Below are 23,902 nucleotides of genomic sequence, written 5' to 3' on the forward strand. Positions count from 1 at the left end.
TCGTCCGCTGCATTAATTAATCAACTACCTTACCTACTTTGCCCATCCACCCACTATTTCTTCCCGTACCAAAATACGAGTAGTCCAGACCCCGGGCGCACCCTGACATTCGGCTGCGCTGCGCTGCACTGTACACAGAACTGCATTGCACTTATTAGTACGCAGTTACATGGCAATTGATGATGGTCACCACAGCGTTCACTCCCTTACTACCACGACGCCATCAACAATATTTCCTCAACATTCTCGTATAAACTCGTCTTGAGCGGCTCGTCGATGAGAGCCCTGCGCTGCTCCTCCCTCCTTGCCCCTGTTCGCCGGAAGATCGGATCTCCCTGACGGCATTCCTGCGCAACGCGTCGTCTCTCTTGTCCTCCCCTTCCGCTCTGTCAGCCACGACATACCCTGGTCCGTTCGTCTGTGGTCGCGACAGGGCCGACTGACCTTCCTCTACTCGCGGGAAGTCTACTCTTTCAATGGATTGACCACCGCAGGGTGTCCAATGTCGACGCATTGGGGCCGTATGTGAAAGAGATTGGGATATAAGAGCCCGACCTGAGCGGGTTGGAGGGAGAAGCTGTTACCATGCCTTACCGACAACATGCTCCTGGCTCCAACACGAACACCGGCAGTCAGCCAAAACATACAACTTCTGGCCGAGCCGATGACTCGGACCGTGGTAGTACGGGCTTGATGCAAAGGATATCTGCAGCGAACCAATCCCAACCGACACTGTCACACAATGTAGGAGACAATCTCGCATCGAAGAAACCGCCGTCTTCCTTCCCGGCCGCCTCGATGAACACCGTTTCGAAGGCTACTCCTGGTGAAAATGTGTCTTCCAACTCAGCCTCTACCGCACGGCGAAGACAGTCGTCCATTCCCAGCGCCAGAGCCCCCATGGGTCCTCGACCCCTGGATCACGGAACGGGCAAAAGGTTCGTGATGGCTGATGGCCGCGGCTTCCATACTTGTGTCTGCAATGCTAACTCCTGCTTCCTTGTTGCCAGGACTGCCAGTAATCCCATGACTCCGCAGTTCAACTCTCTCCGAGGTCCCTCTGCCGTCACTTCCCAAAATCCTTACGCCTACGAGTTATCTATCAACGACCTTTCACGATTCAGTTTCGCATCAATACAAGCCAAACAACTGTCGGAAGGTGGAGGACATGGATTGCTGGATTTCGGCAACTTCGTGGAGCCAACGTTCAACTTTGACGATTTTCAAGATACGATTGTTGGCACAGAGCCGAGCTTAAATCATTTCCCTCTGCCTGGCCGGGGAACCAACGTTAAAGCTCCCCCTTCGGCTGATACACCCAGCACCGACCACAAGAAGTCCCAGGCCCAGCCTGCAATCCCCGTGCCTGCTCGCAGAGGCTCGGGCATGACACCACTAACTCGCAAAAGTTCCACTGCCTCCAACACGTCCCGAAATTCGATTAGGTCGGACCCCATTACTGCAACGTCGATACTTCGAGGCAGGAGACAAAGTCATTTCCCGCCGAACTCGTTCAACAACCCCAATAGTGGTGCCACAGCTCCGAGGAAATCCGTGGGTCCTGGAACTTTCATTCCCCCGGACCCACCAGGCAAGTCGACGGTGAGAAGGCGACCCAGTGCCGGCGGGAGGAAATCAAGCGCGGAAAGTGCAAAAGCATTGTCATTGAGGAGTCTCGGCTGCTCAGCAGAAGAAAACGGTGCGGAAGATTGCAAGACACCTGGGACGGTGAGGTCAAGAGCATCATTGGCCCCGAAAAGGCAGGCATCCAAAGACCTGCTTACGCCGTCAAGAACACCGGACATCTCGAAGTCTACTTCCAGTAGCGCCCACCATACCCCGACGCGTGGGAGCGGAACGCCGGGGATGATAACCACGCCAGGGGCAAATGGTGATCGAAATCGACGGATATCTGCCATGCCCCATCATGCCACAGGGCTGGGAGCGCGAACTGTAAGCCCGACCGACGCACGCCGCATGAAACGAATGTCGATGGTTCCTCCAGCACCACCAATACCTCAGAGCAGGATTTCTCAAGCTCCTCCGACTCCGCAGCCGGAACCGGTACCACAGTTGCCTCAGCCTGATCTACAGTCGCCCCTTGCCTCGACTCGCAAAAGCCTAACGCCGTCATCTTCCAGGACCACACCCGATCCTTACCGGAAATCATACAGTTCGGGTCAGTCCTTGTCGTCGAATACTAGTTATAGTTCGGTTCGCAACCTTGTCAACAACGCCGCAAGACTATCCCAGACGACGAACTCTTCAAGGTTACCAGCGCCTAAGCCCCGGCTTGAGACCTCTACCACTACTACTCAGGGATTGGAAGTTCCTCCAGTTCCGGCGATACCCAAGGCGTACGAGTCGCCAGGGAGTGAACTAGATCAACCCTTCTTCTCGGCCCGGTCCTCCAGTCTTCCACCCTTTGACGAGGCCATTGCCACCAGTCCCGGAGTCTCAGCATTGGGCGATGCGATGAACGCACTGGAACTCCCTCAAGCCCCTAGTACGTCCACGCATACCCCTGGGCCGAGCCCCCATATGGAAACAGAACCCAAAGGCCCACCACAGCGCAAAGCCAGTAAAAGGAGCATCCATACGCTGCGATTACCACCTCTGAACCTGTTGCCGCTGAGTACCCCTACCTCTGCAAAGATCAGGTCGTTGAACGCAAGAACTGAGTCCAATGAAAGACCAGGAACGCCCCCGGGGTCTCGTGGTGCCTTGAAGACCCCTAGTACGCCGATGACAGCGTCTAAAGCAACCTTTTTCTCCCGCGGACACAAAGCTACCGAAGAGAGCTTAGCTCTTCGAAGTAGCACTTCACATCATGCTCTTCGGTCGGACGGCTTGCGAGCTCCCAGCGACAGCAGTCCCAGCCTACCTCCTTTTACCTTTGAATCGGACAAAGCGAGCCATCGCAATATTTCACCCTTTGTCTCGTCCTCTTTACCCAAGGGCAATGATGACTTTTCGACATACATGCGACCAAACTTTGCTTCAGAACAAAGTAGGAATGCAAGTGCTGCACGACCAAATGGGCCTCGGGTGCCCAGCTCCTCTGTCACGCCAAAGGCTGACGTCTCTCCGAGCTCTGTCCAGAACCAACCGGAGAAGCACTCAGAAAGCGAGACGGGGTTCTCTACGTCACTCAGGAGGAGACTCAGTCGTAAACGAAGTGAACAGAAGGTCCCAGAGCCGGCTCAACAGAGCAAAGATCCTGCCAAATATGACAACATGCCACCTCCAAAACTGCCGGCCTCCGCGAGTTGGACTAATCCTCAAACCGCCAACGGTAGTCCGTCTCAAAGACCATCATACATCAGATCAAGGAGACAAACCTCCACTTCAAGTATGAACAATGGCCCGGAGCGTCAGGGTAGTCATGATAGTTCCATGTCACATTCTTCCAGCACCCGACCTCCAACAGAGCCAAACCGGACCTCAACGACGCATGCAAACCGGTCAGGATCTCTGTCTGCAAGCACACATAGTCTTCTTGCTGCCAAACCTGCCGGCCAGCGCCAGCAGGAACCTGCTCTTGATCGTGACGATATGGTTGCCGAGGAAGAGATGAAGAAGCTTGCCTCCAAGAGAAAAGACTTTGAATCGGCTGCTCGCGAACTCGACGCTCTCCAAGCAAGAGCCCGACCGGCTCGTCGCCTGTCGGCCGACACGGCTGCCAGGTCATTCGACTTGAACATTTTCGAACGGGGCGAAATCGTGGATTACGCCGACATTTATTTCGCCGGAGCTAGCAATACGCGAAAAATCGTTGGCGACTTGAGTTCGGCGGCGTCAAACTTCGGATACGATGATGACCGAGGCGACTATAACATTGTCGAAGGCGACCATCTCGCATATCGATATGAAGTCGTGGATCTCCTGGGAAAAGGCAGTTTTGGCCAAGTCGTACGCTGTGTGGACCATAAGACAGGAATCCTTGTTGCCGTCAAGATCATTCGCAACAAGAAGAGATTTCACCAACAGGCGCTGGTGGAGGTCAACATTCTCCAAAAGCTGAAAGAATGGGTAAGTGAAAATGGGAAAGATGAAATTCAACATCTAACACGACGACAGGACCCCCATAAAAAGCACAGCGTCGTCAATTTCGATCAAAGTTTCTACTTTCGAGGTCACCTCTGCATCTCCACAGACCTCCTAGGCATGAATCTTTATGAATTCATCAAGGCCCACGATTTCCGAGGATTCTCCTTGAAGCTGATTCGACGATTCACTAAACAATTGCTCCAGAGTCTGGTCTTGCTGCATCAGCACAAGGTGATTCATTGCGATTTGAAACCCGAAAATATACTTCTCGCCCACCCTGTGCATTCTGAGATCAAGGTCATCGATTTCGGATCAAGCTGTTTCGAAAATGAAAAGGTTTACACCTACATCCAATCACGGTTCTATCGTTCACCCGAAGTGATCCTTGGAATGTCTTACGGCATGCCGATCGACATGTGGAGTCTCGGATGCATCCTGGCAGAGCTGTATACAGGGTACCCAATCTTCCCTGGCGAGAATGAGCAGGAACAGTTGGCCTGTATCATGGAGGTGTTTGGGCCGCCGGAAAAGCATCTGATCGAGAAAAGTAGTCGAAAGAAACTGTTTTTCGATTCAATGGGCAAGCCTCGACTGACAGTTTCCTCGAAAGGGAAGAGAAGACGGCCCAGCTCCAAGGATCTACGACAAGTCTTGAAATGTGACGACGACGCATTCTTGGATTTCATTGCGAGGTGTCTGAAATGGGACCCATCACGACGCATGAGCCCTCACGAAGCGAACAAGCACGAATTTATTACCGGCATCAAATTGAGCTCGGCCAATGCCAGGAGGCAGGTCGCTACAACCGTGAACTCTCCGATCAAAAGGATGAACTCTACGACCACTTCTGGTGGCGCCAGGCCCTTGCCACAACCTCCAATGGCCAGTTTAAAGGCTCCAGTCGGCAGTCGGCAGGAGACGTCGCCCAGCAAACCTGGGGCAAGACGGCAATCGACAATTGCTGGCACAGCCGCCACTGTGGCCCACTCGCAGGCCAAAAGGGCTTCACACACAGCCATGACATCTTCGGCATCGAACCCCAGCTTGACGAAATTGACTGTCGGTCAACGGAGTATGAGCGGAAGGTCTGACTTGGCTGCCGCGGCGGCTGCGGCTAGTCTAGTCAAGTAGGCTGTTGCACAGCCAGACATGAGTTACAGGAGGGGTCTCCAATGTTGACGTTGACGTTGACGTTGACGGGAACGAATCTCCGACTATCAGTAATGAAGATATAAAAAGGAGTGTGGCAAGACCTAAGTGGACAGGCAGGCACAGGAGAAAGGAGAACAAGGCTAACAGGGGTAAGGCTTGGGCCGGTGGCGTGGGTGCCATTGCGAGAATCAGTTCTATATACCCATTTGATGGCGGTCTGCTTGCTCTTTGGAGGGACCATTGCAAGAAGCGCCAAAACCAGCAGTTTTGGTCTTTGTTTTGAACATAAGGATGAGAAAAGGAGAAGCACTTAGCACTACCACGCACTGCACTGTACAAATACCTAGGCAACGATGTCGGGTCTGGCTTCCACAGTTGTTTGATCTCCGCCTCAGGGACAACGAAGAGTCGTTAAATGATACAACACGACAATGGGATTCCCGGAGTCGATTTTCTCCTCATAGATTGGGGCGCCTCGCCGGCTTACCACAGACCATTTTTTAAAGCAGCATTCGTGTCCATGCTGTCGACTGTCTTTCCACTATAATCTGTGGCAGTTTCGCCGAGGGAGAAGAGTTGCAGGGAATATGCTCAGAGGTTGTGAATAGAAATATCGTATTGTTAAGCAAGTACTGAACGTAATCCATGGTAGCAGCCAGCCTTCCGCCCTGTCGAGGACTGCCAGGCCGCACGCTGCACCGGTCGGCCAGCCGGACAGATCAAAACACCACAACTATAGCGCACAACGGGCCGGCACCAAAATGTGCAGTTCGGAGATGGACTCAGCATGCCTTTTGTGTATTCGGACCCAAATCGAAGACGACGATGGATTGACTGGCCAGAGATCTGTCCCCAATGCGAGGCCGGGCAAGAAAAAGCGTCGCGTCTCTGGGTGTGGTGAGGAAAACACACCAGAATCCCCCAGACAGACTGGCAAGACATTCCTTCATTCTTCCCCTGCTTCGTATGACTGACCTCGACTCTTCTCATGTCACAGTCTATTTTATTTCCCCGTCATCTTCTTTGGAGAGGAGATTTCAGTTCATTAACAGCACATTTCGGCGCATTCGCAGCAGTCGGCACAACATTCGCACCCTTCCTCGGCGACAAAGCAACAGCACAGGGCGGCAAGACTGTGTGTGAAAAGAGAAGGTCAGCGTCAGCCCCATCAGGGGTTGCTTGTTCCATTGGCGGTTCGACAAAAGGGTAGTATGCGAGAGTAAGGGAGAGAGATCGAGATCCGTAGAGGGAGAGAGGCAGGGTTGTATTTGTATCTGTAGGTGTATGTGTATTGCTCTTACTCACCATGCGCTCAGACATCCTTGATCACCACCGCCTCTTCGTTCCTGAACGTAGACTGGTTGCGGCTGTGCTTGCATCGGCGGAGGACCTTGTGGTTGGTACGCTGGTTGGTACCCAGGTTGGTACCCAGGAGCGCCGTAGCCGGGTTGGGGTCCGTAGCCGGGCTGTGGAGGAGCGCCGTAGCCGGGTTGGTAACTGCGAGACAAGAGAGGAATATGTTAGCTGGAAGGCCGATTTGCAGACGAGGATGATACAGGGGACTCTCGCATGTATAGACAAGACGATCAATATGGAAATTTCAGGCCGACGGGTATGGGAGGTAAGGAAAGGAACAGATAAATCGAGAACAGAGATCAGGACTAGAAACCAGGCTCAACTGCGGAACTTACGTTGGACCAGGTTGTTGAGGGTAGCCGCCCTGATGGCCGTAGTAGTCTTGACTCGCCATCGCGGTTGTTCAGTTGGGTAGGGAGGCAGACAAGTAGGTAGTGAGGGTCGAGAGACAAGAGTGCGAGTGAGTGGTTCAAGTTGTGTGTCGGTGGTTGATCTTGGTGACTGAATGGATCGAAGAGTAGTGAGGTGACGGATGATGGATGACTGTCTTGGATGAAAGAACAGATGGTCACAAGTGTCAGAGAGTAACGGTGAGAGAGGACGTTGACCGCTGTCGCAGGCGCAGGCGTAGTACTATAGTACTATAGTACGTAGCAGTAGTAGTGGTGAGTGGTGAGTGGTGAGTGGTAGTAATTATTGAGGTGATGATGATTTGGAGGCACGGATCCCGGAGCCCGATACGAACCCGAGAGGCTTAATATCTTTAATATCTTTAACTGCGCTTGGCGCCCGGGGAACTGGCAGTGGCAGTGGCAGTGGTTGGAAGAACCTGGAAGAAAAGAGTTCCAGGTAAAGAGGGTCCCGGGAAGAGTCGTCCGTCTCCCCCTGTACGTACGAGAGTACTATACTCTGTGAATCATGCCCCTGTAGATGAGGCTTAGGCGGTTCAACTTATGCTCAGTCAGAATGACCTCAGCCACTTTCCTTCTGTTTTGCAAGTCTCAGCTGACCACTCTAAAGGGGTGTGGTGCGCTTTTGTTCCAGGTTTGTTTGAGATCTGATTCCGATCAATCACTTCTCTTCGCTACGGTTAAGCAGTGCTGTGTTCTTTACTATGGGCCTGTCTATCGACCGTTGAGACTCTCCCTCCTCTTAGCAGCTGCTATGCATAAGGCAAATACTCAGAGTTATACCTACATGTAGGTACTATCCAAGGCATAATCACGACGAAATACTGACGCGTCACCATACTACTAGTACGTACTAAGGTAGTATACTGCAATCGCGCAGCGCACATTCGATGTCGACTCCAGCCTCGGGTCCCACCTCTGTATCGACCGTCTCCCTGCGCAACGGGTTCCAGGCGAGGCGCCTAGCGGGCGCAGATGCAGTAAGAGAAGTGTTCAATCTGTTAGCACAGACTCGGAGTGCACACTACGTACCGACATCCGGTTTGGCTGCTGAGCCACACCCCCGTTAAGCGACCGCCACTTCTTGAGGCCAATCATTCTCAATACAGGATTCGCCTCGAGTCATGACAGTCGAGGAGAACGCGCATTTGCGTTTCATGCATGCTCCCAGTCCCTCATCTCATATTTTCCTCCCGGCATTAATTGGCCACAAACCGCTCAGCCACTCCTCCGAGCCACGATCTCCTCTCACGAATCAGCCCGATCTGTTTGGCGCCCGATCCATCGTCGACAAAGTAAGGGAACCAACAGAATGGGTATAGACCACTACACCGATATGGTCACTGGTCAGGACGCGCGTCACTGTGTGGAAAAATTTACTGGGGACAACTGGTTCCTATTCTTCAATTCACGTCGTGAACCTATCGCATAAACCTTTGGGCTGACCCATTCAAAGGCGCCCTCATTAAGCAGAAATGGACCGAAATACAATGTAGTCGCTGAGCGACTAACCCGTCAACGCCCTCAAGGTAAATTCTCCCATACAATCAACAAAGAAGGCAACCTGGTGTTGCAACATGCCTGTCCACTGGGACGGCCTTGGTGGTTCCGAAACCCGACACTTGTCTAGCTGAAGATCTGTATCTGTATACCACAACCACAACAAAACCATCGAAAAGATCCCATGACCTGAACATCAAACAAGAACCAATCCAACACAGGAAAAGGGTCGACTGCTCTATAATCATGTCCAATTGTCGTCAATCATGTCGAAATTTGATAGGAAAGGGCGGTGCCATCAGGCACGCCGAAGCGAGAATAGTCGTAGCCAGCATTCAATGGCGCCGAGTGGCTGAGGTAAGCCTGGGTGGGCATAACGTTGGCGAAATAGAGTGGATCGGAAGTCAGGCCCGCCATGGACATGTCCTCTTGTGACATGTTGCAGCCCATCTCAAAGTCGGAGGTGTCCATGTCGTTGGAATTGGAGTTGGCGTTGACAAACTCCTCGACCGCCGCGGTGGAGAATGTGGTCGTAGTCTCAGGATGCAGATTTTGAACCACCACGCGGCCGTTCACGTTCAACTCGAGTTCCTCGTACATCCAACTCTTGAGCACTTCCATGGAGGGAGAGTTTCCTCCTCCCATTCCACCGCGATGTTCACTCTTCTTGCCACGACCCCCACGGCGGTTCTTGCACGGGTTGAAGTGGGCACGACGGAGGTGGGCGGCAGCGTTGTAGTTGGCGCCGTAGGTCTTGTGGTTGCGGCAGGCCTTGCAGTTGGACAGGAAGTTGCCTTCCTTCGAGGCGTCTTTGCAGACCCAGACTCGGCGGACTTGGCTGTGGTGACGTTCAATGTGTCGACGTAGCTCATGATCGCCGTGAAAGCCCTGAGGTTGGTCATTGCAGAACTGACAAAAGGTCGTCTTACGCGGAGGCTGCTGTCGGACAGTGCGAGTGATTTCGGCTTTGTGCTTTACTGTGCCGTCTTCGGCCTGGACGGCCACGAGCTTGGGCTCGGGAAACTCCAAGCCTGACGACGAAGCGTTTCTGGAACGCTCCATCTTCGGGGCGAGAGGTCGTGACAGTGAGACTGTGTTAGTCTGGCGAGCGACCTCCTGCTGTAGAGGCTCGCGAGTGGACAAACGAGACGCAAGAGAAACAGAAACAGATGAAGTATTGCTTCCAGTGGAAAGCGAATCCTTCATCTCAGTACTAGAAGGAGACGATGATGAGTGAAGCTCATCATCGGGAAAGCACAACTGCGTAACAGGGTTGTAACCAGAGTCGGTTCCAACGGAAGAAAAGGAAAACGAGTGCGTGGAATCCGGGTCGGGAACGATAGGAAAAGACGAAGCAAGCATGTAAGAGGCTTTGGGTCCTTTCGACACGGAGACCGAGTCCATGCGAAACATGCCAAAGCCTTCGCAGAGCACATCATTTGTGTTGGTTCGAGTCATCGGCTCCGACGCGACAGTCGTACCGGCCATGAGACTCGAATCGCTGGTGGCAGTCATCGGAGTGTACACCTCCGGCGACTCTAATGCCACAGCGGCATACGGTGATATGAGCTGAGAGATGTTTTGGTTGGTCAGCAACTCACCCCGCTTACCAATGGTGGGTGGTGGTGTCAACGCCATGGTCTGTGGGTGGTAGTCGTCGGAGGATTTGGCGAGGAAGTCGGAAGGCGACATGTCTTGAACTTCTTCGATGAAGTTCAGGTTGGGCCCGTTATACCGATGTGGGTAGGATGCAGCCGTGGAAGTTCGCCGTTGCCCATTGTTGTGACGACGAGGAATGGGCATGGGTCCGATGGTTGCCGACGTCGGCGCTGGGACGGAAGCGGAGGGACGCATGGACAGTTGTCCTGGTTGATGCCTCGAGGCGGTAGGACCAACAGGTGCTGAGATGCGGCGCTCAAGGATGGGTGCTGAAGGGGCCGATGAGGCCATGGAAGAAGCCTTTTACGCCTCATCTGTCAAACCAAGAAAGGAGCACAGACAACAGGAGGACATACAGGGTCAGTCCGTTTGGATGCAGGTTCCATACCACCAACCATCGCGCGGGACGCAGATCGTTTCTGGGCCACCGATACACCATGTTGGGTGGTCGACGACGGTGAGTCCTTGAGGGCGTTACTGATGGAATCCCAGTATTGACACCAGCCCTTTTCACGCTCGGCGGCGGATAGATGTTGATGGTCCTGGTGGTAGACGGCTCGACACGACCGAAGGACTTCGATGAGGGCGCCAGAATCCATGTTGTCGGGAGGTCAAACAAGACCGAGTAAGGGACAGGACCAAGAGTGGATGTGTGAAAGACAAAGGTAATGTGAGGATCAAAGGTGGTGGTGGTGGTGGTGGTGGTGGTGGTGGTGGGGTGGTATGACCAGTCTAGACAGCGCAGCAAGTTAGCAGCTGAGACCCGGGAAATGTCAGTAGTATCTCCCCGTCAAATCCAATGCTCACATTTTAGTGTCACTTTTGACTATCGAAGTAGTCGAAGCCTTACAGCAAGGCGTAACAGTGCAACTGAATGGTAGAGATAAGCAAAGTCAAAAGAAGAGGATCGGGAAGAATGAAGTCAAGCGGTAAGAAGCAATTGGGGGGAATTATGGGTAAGGAGAAGGCTGATGGGAGGGAAAAGTAGCGGGGTTGCAGGATGATATAGAGGCAGCAGCTAGCTACCACCATACTTACCGCAGCACAATACAAGCGACTGCAGACGCTTGGCTAGGGATCCCGCTACTCACTGCTCACTGCTCACTGTTTTCTGCCCTGTCGGGCCCCTGGATGTTCTCTTCTTTCCGGAAAAGGCGATCATCTGAGATGCCCGTGCCGTGTGTTGCATGGGGGAGGCTTGGAAGGGGAGAAGGCATGGGGATGTTGGTGATGATGGTGATGATGATGACCAAAGCCAGTTCGGAGATCAGAGATGCAGACACTGCACTGCATGCGGTGACAAGAGAAGAGGTCAAGCATCAATCAGCCAGCCAGCCGTTCAGGTTCCCGGAAGCCCGTCTCTCTGGCTCTATCTTCATCAAATCATGCAGTACAGTGGGCAGCAAGAGAAGGAGAAGCACAAGGTGGAAGCTGGAAGCACAAACGTCGGAGGCTTTGCGGATCGTGGAGCTGGTGACGCCGGTGACACTTTGCATCATGCTATGGCCTCCTAAGCCGCGTTTCGATTCCTCATGGGCTGCAGAAAGTCCCGTCATTGTGATGGTGGTGGATTGGTTTGTGATTGAGGAATGGGAGGGTGTGGCCTCGTTGGTGGTCACAAGGGTCAAAGGGCCAGGGAGGCTTGGTAGAGGTCCGGCCAGGGATGCAGCATCCTAGTCGGGGTCTAGAGAGCCCAGGGAGCCCAGGGAGCCTGTAGAGCCTGTATCCTTACCAGGTTGGCTGTAGGCTTTGGGCGGTACATTGACTAACAGACTCTAGCGACACGGCTCCATGGTAGCTGCAGGTGGACATCACGTACCCAGTACCTAAGGAACCTAGGTACCTTAGGTAGCGAGCTAGGTCGTGGATAATTTCCAGGGTGGCAGAAATGATGTATTCTAGGCCTCCTTTGAGCCTAATCAGCCCCCGAGGCACCACTTTTCCGGGCGTTCCACACCTATATCCTGCCTACCCAAGTTCCTTCGCCATGGGTGTTCCCGGACCCCAGTTGCGGTGGCGCGGCTCGACCCTGGTGGCCTCAACGGCCAACTTGAACGGCCTGGAAATCCATCGCTTAGGAGGCTTGATGGGCACCACCGGGTTCGGGAAGAGTGGAAACTGTCAAGTTCCTCTTATCCTGTCACTGCATCTCTTGAATACAGAGGACTGTGAACGCACAATCACGCCCCTTTTAAGCCTGTTACCCCCTGTCAGCGTTTGTCAAGCATAAAATGGGCTCAAGAATCCAATCGACCATCTGTCACACGCTCTAACACTCTGTACTGCGTGTGCGTTCTCCCTATCCCTCCGACCCTGCAGGTGGCTTGTCGATCGCCATCATTGGCTGCCTGCGGAATGGAGAACCGTCGAAGCGAAGACTAGCCTAGGCGGACGAGTTGCAGTGACTGTTCAGGGGGCATCTCGGTGGCCGATTGGCGTCAAGCATCACAACAGGCACGTTTGCTGGCCGCCTCACTTTTCCTGCCCATGGCTGCTCGTTTCTCGTTCTCACGGCTCGTTTGCGTGCTTTTTTGCCGGGCCACTCACCGCCCTTGGTCTCACTTGGATTCCTGCCCAACTGCTAACCGAGTTACGGCTGGCCTTTTGGAGTCACGCTGCTTATTTCTGTTCTCTGTCCAGCCCTGAGTAGGGACTCGAAGCCGGATTTGTAATAATGCCGTGCACAAGCACCGCGCTCCAAGCACACGAGTAGGTGGGCAGCTAGGTGTGACCCATCACCTTCTGATCATGCGTGCCGAGATGAACTGCGGTGGACTGCCGGTGGTTCGAAGAAGACTATGCCCTCAGGTTGATTGACGTGCTCCGGGTTGACGAGCTTCGATTCTGCATCGGGACATGAATATGTGCTGGTCATGGTCGACACTGCATGAACACGCGATTGAGTGATTGATTGTCAGTACGAGGGCAAAGGTGGTACGAGGAGACGCCCCCATCGCCGCCCACCGCCGCCCACAATGACTTGCATTGTGTCAACAACTTGAAACTCGAATACTACCAAGTGCGCAATATGCGACCGGAAAAACGCTGCTTGAGATTGTGGAACGTGGAGCCGCAGAGACCGGATTCCAGATGTTCGTGTAACATGACCACTGCAAGCCCGAAGTGTCTTCTGGCTTTCTGACAGCGAGAAAATCCAGGGAAGAGCGAGAAGAGAGTAGATAAGTTCTCCGTGTTCGGCAAATCCGACCGGAGGTATCTTCATTCTTCTCGCCCTTGACATGCCGAATGTGTCGTTAGATACCTAGCTGTTGCTCGAGCCCGTCGACCTTCACCAGAGTGTTGAACTGGCAGGTTCGGTTGCTCGTGGTCTTTGTGCCCAACTACGTAGCGTGCCTTTACCAAACTGCAGCGGATGGGAGACAAGATGAGACCCGCATGGGCAGATGGACTAGCCAGTACGCACGAGATCCTGAGGGCCGCGGATGTGGGATAGAAAGATAGGTACCCAAGGTGAGTTCTTCTGCCTGGACTTGAGTCAACGAGTTGGTGCTCTTTCTCATGGCTGCGTGGTGTGATTGTTGCAGACGGTTGAACAAGCAAGGTCCTTTCTTCGCAGTCAGTACTGTACAGCCCATTGCAGCCCGACGAAGATACCGTGCTAACGAGTCATCAGAACTGGATGAATTCAACGTCTACGATGGTGATGATGTCGTTGGTACCCGACTCAATGGGGAGCCCCGTCAGAGCATGCTGGAAACTTGTCTCCCAACATCAGACTGATGAGGTGAAGGCATTTTCGATATGGTAAGGATCGAGCCTTTCCTGTCTCTCGCTACCCGCCTTGTGACAAGATGGAGAGATAATTGATTCATAATCCTCGGCATGATGAAGGAGCCTCACTGTGCTGTCCATGTACAAGGGTTGCGGCGTTCTGGGTTTCAATCATACCTGGACAGACGTCCATCAGGAAGATTCGAGACCAAGCTGTGTGGGAGAGAGGTATCGTCCAATTTTCCCACGGACGTTCCTAACGTCGTTGATCACTGGGCTTGTCAAGCCGGAGCTCCCATCACTGTTGTTCATGGCGATCGTCTCGTGGCCACGAGATGATCCTTGTATGGTACCCATGGTCGGAAGAGGCCGGGCCGGTCTGGTGGTCTGGTCATCACAGACCCTGGATCGAACGTTAAGACTAGCGATCAAAGAGATCAGCTATCAAACGGATGAAAAATGGGATTCGGTTTCCGACGTTGCTGATCATGGCACTCATTAACTATGGGCGGCGAAATGATCATCACGAGTACCTGGGGTGCCTGTAGATCAAACATCACGATCGTCAGAGTTGCTGTTGCAGGGTAGCGGTAGTCGATCAGCTGTGATTGTCAAGCGAATTGCGCCTCTACTGAGTACCTACGTAGGTAGCGTAGTACTAGTATAGCAGGGGAGATCCTGATACCATGCCAGTCAGTGGGTTGAAGGTGATGGCGATGGAAGTTGGCAGCTTCGGATTCTGGAAGAACAGATTATCCGGTGCTGCCATTTCAGGACTAGCTTTGTTTATCTGCTCTCAGCCAATCCAATTGCGTTGCATCACAATGTAAACATAAGATATTGTACTCTGCTGTGTCTGTATCTACCGACTGCGCTGCACCGCATCTCAAGAACTCTGCCTCTAGAACGACTCTTTTGCCGGCGCATCTCGCTGGCTGTCGCACTCAAGATGTCGATGTCGGTAGCAGAGATCTTTTCCGACGCCCAGCGATCGACCATCAGCCATAAAATCCTCGCAAAACGTCTGCGCCTACTGAAAGACACGCCCGACTTTGAAGCGCACATCAAGCAATGCATCTTTCGTCTGCTAGATATCAGCAAATCCGAAATTGCCGGAAATCGAGTCATCAAGTTTCTTACCGTCTACTTTGAAAACGCCGACGGGTCGAAACAACCTACATCCTCCATTCTACTGGGGCTTCTCCCGTATTTATGCGCCAAAGACAAAACAGTGCGGTACAGAGCGACGCAAATCATTTCCCAGATTTTCGGAGTGCTGGAGACCATTGACGACGATCTGTACAAAGTCATCAGACATGAGTTGACCAAACGACTGCGAGATAAAGTGCCTGCCATTCGCTTGGAGGCGGTCTTGGCTCTCGGGCGGTTCGTGGAGGATGAGATGAACAATGAAGAGGAAGAGCAGGCTTCGGAGGAAGATATTGCTCCCGGCCTACTGGACAAGTTGCTCGATGTGCTGCAGAACGATACGAATGCCGACGTGAGAAGAGCACTCCTGAAACTGCGCGCCACCCCGAAAACCCTCCCCTATCTCCTTGAGCGGGCCCGAGATCGCGACGCCCCGACAAGACGGACGGTGTATTCGAAAGTCTTGCCGTTGCTCGGTGACTTTCGACATTTGTCCTTGTCAATGCGAGAAAAGTTGTTGAGGTGGGGTTTAAGGGACCGCGATGACAAGGTGCGCAATGCCGCTGCCCGCCTCTTCCGAGAGCACTGGATAGAGGACTGCGCTGGGTCGGGAATCGAAAAGGCTGAGCAAGATCAGGAGACTGATGCATCACCAAGGACAGAGAAGACCGGCTTCTACAAACCCAGTATTCCGGCATTGGTCGAATTGTTGGAACGGATTGATACGCTGAACACCGGCCACGAGGATGGCGTTGCTCGTGAAGCGATGAGGGAATTTTGGGCAGGTCGACGTGACTACCGCGAGACTATCACACTCGACGACGAATTCTGGGATACCCTGACCGTCGAGTCGGCCTTTATGGCTCGCACCTTCAACGACTATTGTCTCCAGGATCCCACATGCCACGAAATGCTTGAGGACAAGATGCCAGAAGTAACACGGCTGGGGTTTCATCTGCAAAGGCATATCAACGACCTTCTAGTCAAGGTCCAAAGTGCCAACGAATCTGACTCGGACGAGAAGGTCGCGGAACAGGCCGAACAAGAATTCATCGTCGAACAACTACTTCACATTGCCCAGACGCTCGACTACACCGACGAGGTCGGGCGAAGGAAAATGTTCTCTCTTCTCCGCCACGCTCTATCCATGGCCGATCTACCAGAAGAGTGTACCCGGCTTACAGTGGAAGCCTTGCGACTGGTCTGTAACCCAGACGCTGCAGGCGAAAGGGAATTTACTTCGGTCGTGCTCGAAGCCATCGCGGAAGTGCACGATAACATCGCGTCTTCCGACATCGAGGAGGCCGAGGAGAACGAGGAAGACAGTTTCGTTTCGGCACGCAGCGAAGTCAGCGGCGACTCGTCCGACTCGACGCCGAAGAATGCTGCCAGCAGAGCGAACAAGCGGCACAAACACCTCTCTGAGGAAGAACAGGAAGCTCAAGCCGTCAAGGAGATTGTCATCAACATGAAGTGTCTGCACATCGCTCAATGCATGCTGCAGAACGTGACGGGCAACCTCCAATCCAACGTGCACCTGCGCAGCATGTTCGACAACCTCGTCATCCCCGCCGTGCGGTCCCACGAGATCCTCATCCGCGAGCGCGGCGTGCAATGTCTCGGACTATGCTGTCTTCTCGAACCCAAGCTGGCGGACGAGAACATGCGGCTATTCACGCACTTGCTCAAAAAGGGCCACGACACGCTCCAGGTCATGGCGCTGCAGATCCTGTGCGACATCCTGCTGGCCCGAGGGCCGACGGCCTTCCAACCACAGCCTGCTCGAGATGGGTCTGCTTCTCCGAATGGCAATGCCAATACCACCACCGGTGCTGAGGCTGATGTCAACAATACTTCCGCCGCGAACACCAGCAATGCTCACAACAACAATATGACCTCTCTTCTGTCGCCGTTTATCAAGGCCCTCTCGCCCACTTTCCCGCATGAAGTGCAGGCCACCGCCACGACCAGTCTGTGCAAGCTCATGCTGTGCGGCTTCTACAAGGACAACGAGGAGCTGTTCGATCAGATCGTCGAACGGGCCATCCAGGTCGTGGCCAAGGGGTGGGAATTGTTGGAAAAGGTCAAGAATGCGGTCATGGTCGATCGGCAGAAAAATAAGATTGGCGAGAAAGAGAGGGATGGCGGTGTCATGATGCCCGCCATCACGACTACGAGGATCAGTAAGGGCAGCGCTGGTGATGGAGGGAGGCTCAGTAGCGAAGGCGTTGATGGCTGAATTTGATGTTGATTGTTGCGATTGAATGATGATATGTTAATCGGTTCTGGTTCTGGTTCTGGGTCCAAGTCACACACAGTGTTTTTTTGTCCTCAGTGGAGGATGTGTCGGCCTCTTGCTGGATGCTGCGGTAGAGATCAGACAGTGTATACTTCTTGGAGCGGTAGATGACGGTGAGGAGTCGGATTCCGAACCACTGTAATCAGTACTATCGGCGTGTGTTTATTCAGCACATGCACGCTCTACAACGATGAAGATTGCTACCAAAAGGAGGCCGGTTAGAAAGTGACGAGCTTCATTAATGTCGGGAAATGGATGCTTCTGATGGCTATCTCGTATCCCACGTCTCGAGTGTCTCCGTCCGACATTAACGTATCGTTCCCCATGTTACAGAATACCCTGCTTCTGCAAATCGAGATAGATCCTCTCCGGCATGACGTTGCCCTCGCCGTCCTCCATCTGGACAATACTGTCCTCCTGGCTCTCCTTCTGGCGTTTCTCACGCTTGATCTTCTCCCACAGGGCCAAGGCGTCCTGAATGGCCGTGATCTCGCGGAAAAGACTCAGGCCGCCGGCCGCGGAGCCCGTGATGCCCAAACACTTGAGGCCGTAGATGTGGCGGGCCTCGCTGAAGTGCTTGTCGAAGGCGCGGCGGCCCATGTAGACGAAGTTGCCGCAGATCTCGCACGGGAACTCGACGCCCAGGCCGTGCAGCTTGTACAGCCAGTAAGGGATGGGTTTGCCGTCCCACGCCAGCGGCAGTTTCAGCGGGTTGTAGATTTTTTCGTCGCCGTCAGATTCCGAACCTGACTCGTCGCCGCCGTGTCCGTGGCCGCCTGCGCGCCGCTCCGACGCCGCCACGGCCGCGTTGTCTTCGGCGAAGAGAGCTTCCAGTTCCGCCTGCCGCTCGCGTTCGGTCATGCCTTGTTTGCGTTCCACGTTGACACGCGTGTTGCTGCGCTCGTTAGACAACAGGTCGGCCAGGGCGCGGATCCGGAACTCGTGCGATGCAATCACCCGTTCCCTCAGACGCGCGCTGGCGAAGGACGACAGTGGCGTTGACGTCGGTTTCGACCCGTCGGCTGTGGTTCCTCCGTTGGCCAAAGACTTTTTGGCCTCTGCGTTGCGCAGATGCTTTTTGCCCGTCAAATGGGCCTTGTAGACGTTGTGGTTGTTGAATTCCTTTTCACATTCCGGACACCAGATCCCGGAACCGGTTCCTTCGGTTCGTGGCCCGGACGCTGCTGTTGTGGAGTGGTCTGTCGAGTGGTCTTTCTCTTTCGTCCATCCAGGCACAGTGCCTGCTTCCCAGCTCGTCTCGAAATCTCGGTCGATCCTCAAGAACGTCTTATCGAGGTCGTCGAGCGGCCTCGTCCTCCGCACAAAGCTCTCCAGGTACCCGTCCAAATCAGTCACGTATTTCAGATATGTGTCGTTCAGCTTGTTCTGGCGTTTAAGCGGCAGCCGCGGCGGTTCAAAGGCGTCGAAATTGTCCAGGTATTGTAGATATGTGAGGCGCTTGACCCCCGGCAAGTTGAGATAGTCTTCGTGCAAGGTTGTCAGGTCCAAGAACCGGCCGTTAGACTCTTCACCAGTGAACATGTTGTCGACTTCCGTGACGAGGGTTTCGCCTTCTTCCGGCCGGCGGCGCTTGTACGCACGCTCGAGGTTCTCGACCGGTTCATTGGGATAGCGCCGGTGGAAATCCTTGACTTCATCTAACTGTTTGTAGAATTCTTCGAAGGGGTCGCCTGTCGACAGACTCTGGACTTCTTTGGCGCGCAGTCCTTCCGTGTCTTTGTAGATGTCCAGTAATCGTTTGGATTGCTCTTGTATCCGTGTCAGGAAACCGTTGATCTGGTGGTCGCGAATTAATCTTTCTTTGATCTGCGCGCCAGTTAGCCAGTCCGCCACAGTTAGTTGCCTGGGAAGTTGTTCATAGACGGCGAACTTACATTTTTGGGGTCTTCCGCCACGCGCTCGGTGATGGCTTGCTCTAACCGCTCCAGGTCCTCATGGAGAAACCGTTGTTCTTCTAGAATCATTTTGGGCGCTGGCGGGTATGATCAAGTGCTGAGACAGGGCGGAGAGAGACGGTATGCGATTTGAAGAACATTCCTCCGCCGCTGCGCTTCATGTTCCAGTTTGACGCCTGAGACTCGAAAAGTCCGCCGCCAAGACTTTATATACGGTGGAGCTTTTCGGCGCTGCCGACAACATATCAAGCGGAGAGGAAACAGCAAACAATGGACAACTAGATGCTGTAGGTATCACTCGCTCTGGATGGGAGACGCCTTCCTCTTGGGTATCTCAACATATAGATATCACACCTACTACTATGGCACCACCTCAAAGCACATTGGCAGCCAGCTTGACTCTGTCCGTGACTGAATATTTGAACAGGCTTGTCACAACATCGACCACGAGGCATCAGAAGATTCCTTCACCAGCCCTGCACTGGACGCCCGGTGGTCATGACAGATTGGCGGATTGCCTCATTATATTACGGCTTGGATAGGCACGTTCCATTAGCTCTCACTAAAGCCTTCTTTGAATGGACAGTGTGGACGAGAGCTGATCAGCGATAGGACAATCCCGATCTATAACGAGCCCATGGAAGGGTTCTCCCTCTCTTCAAATTGCATGTGCAGATAGGGCAGACCATTCAAGTCTGGTCTTTCGGTCGAAACTCCTCAATCACACTTCGGGGTTTGGTGTATCTGAGGGTCGAGCTATACTCGTACGGTAAGTTGAAGGCGCTGGGCCCGCCGACCTCCAAACCACGCTTCGTAGTCCAGATTGGATGCGGTGCCATGATCATGACTGTCACTTTCAGGCCATACCTTGGGTGTTTGGTCAGCTCTGTTTGCCTCTATCTCCGTGGATCTAACTCACCTGTATTCTTGGACACCAATATTCTCTCCTGTCGAGACATCCAGCAGGAAGATCAGATCAGGCACTGTTGCAAGGACCTTGGATATGTCAGATGATAAATTCAACTTGACTGAGCAGACCGATGTACTTACAGTCTCTTCTCCTTTAGCATCCTTACCCACCACGGCAAGGTTTTCGTTCATGAAGGGAATCACAACCTCTGTCCAATCTCCTGCTTTGTCTGCATCGCCCTCCATCTCGCCTTCACTAAGGGACTCGATGGTCACCTTTCCGAGGTTATGGGCTGTTGTGGTGAGGGCACTTTCAACGCTTCGGATCTTGCCCTGAAACAACCGTCGGGCTGTCTGGTCTCCTCCACATTCTTCGATGATGGCTTCCGGAATTGTGGAGAGTGATGCTGACTGCTGTGCACGGCACACGACCCTACCTAGCCGCCATGCAAGAGAATGGGTGTTCGGGATGCCCATTGTTCGCATTTGCTTGCCACTTAAGGGAACTCCAGCCGCTCCACAAGCGGACCTTGATCTCATCAGTACTCGATGAACACTTCATCCAGCAACCCCAATGGACTCACCCCATAGCAACGCATGCATCCCTGATCATTCTCCCAGGCGCTGTCTCATCGGCTTGGTTCGCCGGGACGAGAACTCTCTGACCAGTACCACTGCAAAGTGTGACTGGAAGGAGAGCGTTGATCGAGTCCGACATCACGTATGTTGAGACGTTCTCAAACCCTGGGTACGCTCGACCTGCATCCGACAATCAGTCACTATTCCACGGGACAATGTCTTCTCAGCCTTACCCATGAGATCGCCATCGACAGTAGGCAGGTTATAATATTTGGAAGACCCACAAATCAGTGGCTGCAGACCGTTGCCTCCGCCTATCTCAGCCGTCATCAGCTGAGTGAACTTGGTGTTGAGTTCTTCGGACAGCATCTTGACCGCGTGGATGATACCGTCACCACCGGGTCTTTCGATGCTTACTGCCGGGCTTCCAACTCCAGCGACGGTGGGAATCTGGTCATTGTCTTTCAGATCGTCGCAGCTCATAATGGTGAGAGTTTCGCCTTCAGCGAGCAGCTGTTTCAACTGCAGATAGACAGCATACGGAGATCCTCCGCCTCCGACTCCCAGAATATAACAGCCGACGGACAAAAACCTGAGGTCGATTTCAGACAAGACCCAGATGCCATTCTCGGTTACCCGAGGCCAGTAGGTCCCAAAGTCAATCTTCTTGTCGAGGGCCGAATCATTACCGTTTGGCGACACCTCATGTGTCTTTGTCTCCTCGAACAACTCGGCAACATTGTTATTGAAGGCCATCCCGGCCAGCTGGGACATTTCCTCGCGCACCTTTTCATGGTCTGCTGGCAATGCCACCTCGACTTTAATGCGAGTTTGATCCTGTACATATGGCACTCCGACAACCTCCTCGTTTAGAACCGTGACCGAGGTCGGATTGCCTCCTTTTAGTACTGCATCCTGTATCGCCTGCGACTTGACCTTTGCAATGCCGCCCTGAATATCTGAGCCTTGGACAATCATTTCTGCGGAGCCCGATATCTTGGCCATTGCTGCCCCAATTGCGTTCGCAACCTCGGCGTGCTCGGGTAGGATGATCTTCTCGACCCCCTGAAGTTCCTTGGGACAAAGGATGGAACCACCTCCGACCAGAATGACTGTACATGGATCCGGAGATGATTTCGAACGATCGATACATGCCTCGAGCATCTTCTTCATCCGGTCCTTTGTTTTGACGATGATGCTGCCCGGTATGCTTACTGGCTTTGTGCCTATAGCCACTTCTCCAGATGCGACGATAATGTCCGTTGTGGTCAACTCGCTTCCACCGAAACAGAGGGCCCTTGTCGAGAGATCATGACCCACGCTGTCTGGGCCGATAAGTACTTTTTGTTGGTCTCCGCTCAAATGGACAATTGATCCACCCCCTAGGCCAACACTTTCCACCGAGGGCATCTCCAGATTGACCTTGACGCCGGCAAGGTCAGTGTAACTCTTGGCCAGACGAGGATACCCGTTCTGGAGCAGATATCCGACATCTGTCGTTGTGCCTCCGATGTCAACAACCACACAGCCGGACTGGCCAATTTGCGAGCCGACCAGGAAGGCCGCACCACGGATGGAATTAGTGGCGCCCGAAGAAAATATCCTTATGGGAAACTGCATGGCCTCAGAGAAGGTCAAGAGATGGCCCGTATTAGAGGTCAGGTAAAGGGGACATTGGAGGCCAACATGGCTCATCGCAGCAACAAAGGAGCGGACTGCCCTACGCGCGAAATTGAGGATCGAGGCATTGAGGATGGATGCATTCTCTCGCGCGAGCAGGCCATTGCCGGCGACGTCTCGAGAACAGATAATGTTGACTTCAGCCCCGAAGGATTCTCTGAGGATGTCGCGGACCCTTTGCTCCTGGTGATATTGGCCATCAGTGGGCGAGCCAATGCCGACTATGACGATATTCTTCAACCCTTTCGCTTTGATGGTCTCCGCTTGAGCTCTCACCACGGCCTCGTCAATTTCGGCGATCAGACTTCCATCGATATTGCATCCTCCCGAGATGATGGCCGAGTAACCGTGAATGATGTTCTTCAGTCCCAAAGGCCAATCCACAAAAGGAGGAGTGCCGGCGGAGAAGTTGTAGGAAGCCAGCCGCAAGACCGCGACCGCCTCGACGCGGGACGAGTCGCGCTCGATGATGGCATTGATGAAGTGAGTAGTCCCAATGGCGATGGCCGAGACCTGTTTCCTATCTACCGGCGACTTGGCCAGTAAGACCTTCAGAGTCTCGCGTACACTCAGCGTGACATTGGACGTAGTCGCAGCCTTGTGGGACGAGACGATGGCCGCCGACCCTGTCTTGGAGACATCCACCAGAACGGAGTCGGTGTTGGTACCTGGTCAGCCCATGTCAGCGCAGGATAGAAGGAAAACCGAGCGGCAGTCGACTCTTGTTTGTTTCCTACCTCCGACGTCCACTCCAACCACATAGGACCCCTTTTCAGACATGCCGAAATCCCTGAGCCCCCAGGCTGGGAAAGATCGATCTACAGGGTTCGTGCCAGTCTTTTGACCTGGACGCGCCGATCTGACCGCAGCGACCAGATAGGATAACGATGGAGGATCAACACAGTACTCACCCTCTCGTCTTCAGGTACAATTCCAGAAACAAACGTGTCATTGCAGTGAACACAGATCCCCTACAACGGACGTTGTGAGCCAAGCTCTCAGATCCAGGCCGAAACCGGGGCGAGCGGGCCCTCTTATATAAGGGACTTCTGGTACCCTGTACAGTACCTACTGTACCTCATCGTGACCTTCTGACAATGGGTGGCCCTCGTCTGCAACTGTGCAATCCAGCAGAGCCGGTATGAGAAAATCAGCGCTTCATTGGCAGTGCTCAGCAGCCGATAGCATGGGTTGTAAGTCTGTAGAGAGTACATAGGTACCTAAAAGACTCAAGCGCCTCCCCACTTTAGGCGGCACTTCTTCTGGTATTGGCAGCCTGATGAGCTACAGATAGGGGCATTCATGCCCCCCAGTGCCCCATACCTACTAGAATAGGGACAACTAACAGCGCCTTGCTATCTCCAAGCTATCACAATGATACCTTCAACCCGCCATTCTCGTGATGCCACTTCAGGCACTACAGAGGAGGACAAACTCTCCATTCTTCTCTAAAGCTTATGCCTGAACACCTCCGTTCCTTCGATTTATGAAAACTGGCGAATTCCCCAAGG

At 53.5% G+C, this 23,902-nt stretch overlaps 5 protein-coding genes across 5 annotated transcripts; 2 read left to right on the plus strand and 3 right to left on the minus strand.

Moving 5' to 3' along the window:
- Positions 1-585: 585 nt before the first annotated feature.
- Positions 586-5,181, plus strand: A1O1_06737 (CMGC/DYRK/DYRK2 protein kinase; the record flags this gene model as incomplete). Its single annotated transcript, XM_007727614.1, has 3 exons — positions 586-938; positions 1,011-4,032; positions 4,081-5,181. The coding sequence occupies 3 exons, from the start codon at positions 586-588 to the stop codon at positions 5,179-5,181; spliced, it is 4,476 nt and encodes a 1,491-aa protein (XP_007725804.1).
- A 3,551-nt stretch (positions 5,182-8,732) lies between these two features.
- On the minus strand, positions 8,733-10,726 carry A1O1_06738 (uncharacterized protein; the record flags this gene model as incomplete). Its single annotated transcript, XM_007727615.1, has 2 exons — positions 8,733-10,427; positions 10,484-10,726. The coding sequence occupies 2 exons, from the start codon at positions 10,724-10,726 to the stop codon at positions 8,733-8,735; spliced, it is 1,938 nt and encodes a 645-aa protein (XP_007725805.1).
- Positions 10,727-14,808: 4,082 nt separating this feature from the next.
- Positions 14,809-17,247, plus strand: A1O1_06739 (uncharacterized protein; the record flags this gene model as incomplete). Its single annotated transcript, XM_007727616.1, has 1 exon — positions 14,809-17,247. One exon carries the CDS (start codon positions 14,809-14,811, stop codon positions 17,245-17,247), a length of 2,439 nt encoding a protein of 812 aa, XP_007725806.1.
- Positions 17,248-17,634: 387 nt separating this feature from the next.
- Positions 17,635-19,292, minus strand: A1O1_06740 (uncharacterized protein; the record flags this gene model as incomplete). The annotated part of the gene is made up of 2 exons (XM_007727617.1): positions 17,635-19,134; positions 19,203-19,292. The coding sequence occupies 2 exons, from the start codon at positions 19,290-19,292 to the stop codon at positions 17,635-17,637; spliced, it is 1,590 nt and encodes a 529-aa protein (XP_007725807.1).
- A 620-nt stretch (positions 19,293-19,912) lies between these two features.
- A1O1_06741 (uncharacterized protein) lies at positions 19,913-23,171 on the minus strand (the record flags this gene model as incomplete). The annotated part of the gene is made up of 6 exons (XM_007727618.1): positions 19,913-20,090; positions 20,143-20,219; positions 20,274-20,661; positions 20,717-20,891; positions 20,945-23,059; positions 23,129-23,171. 6 exons carry the CDS (start codon positions 23,169-23,171, stop codon positions 19,913-19,915), a joined length of 2,976 nt encoding a protein of 991 aa, XP_007725808.1.
- Positions 23,172-23,902: the final 731 nt, after the last annotated feature.

This window comes from Capronia coronata (genome assembly GCF_000585585.1).
Source record: "Capronia coronata CBS 617.96 chromosome Unknown acBCG-supercont1.6, whole genome shotgun sequence".
Classification (NCBI taxonomy): domain Eukaryota; kingdom Fungi; phylum Ascomycota; class Eurotiomycetes; order Chaetothyriales; family Herpotrichiellaceae; genus Capronia; species Capronia coronata.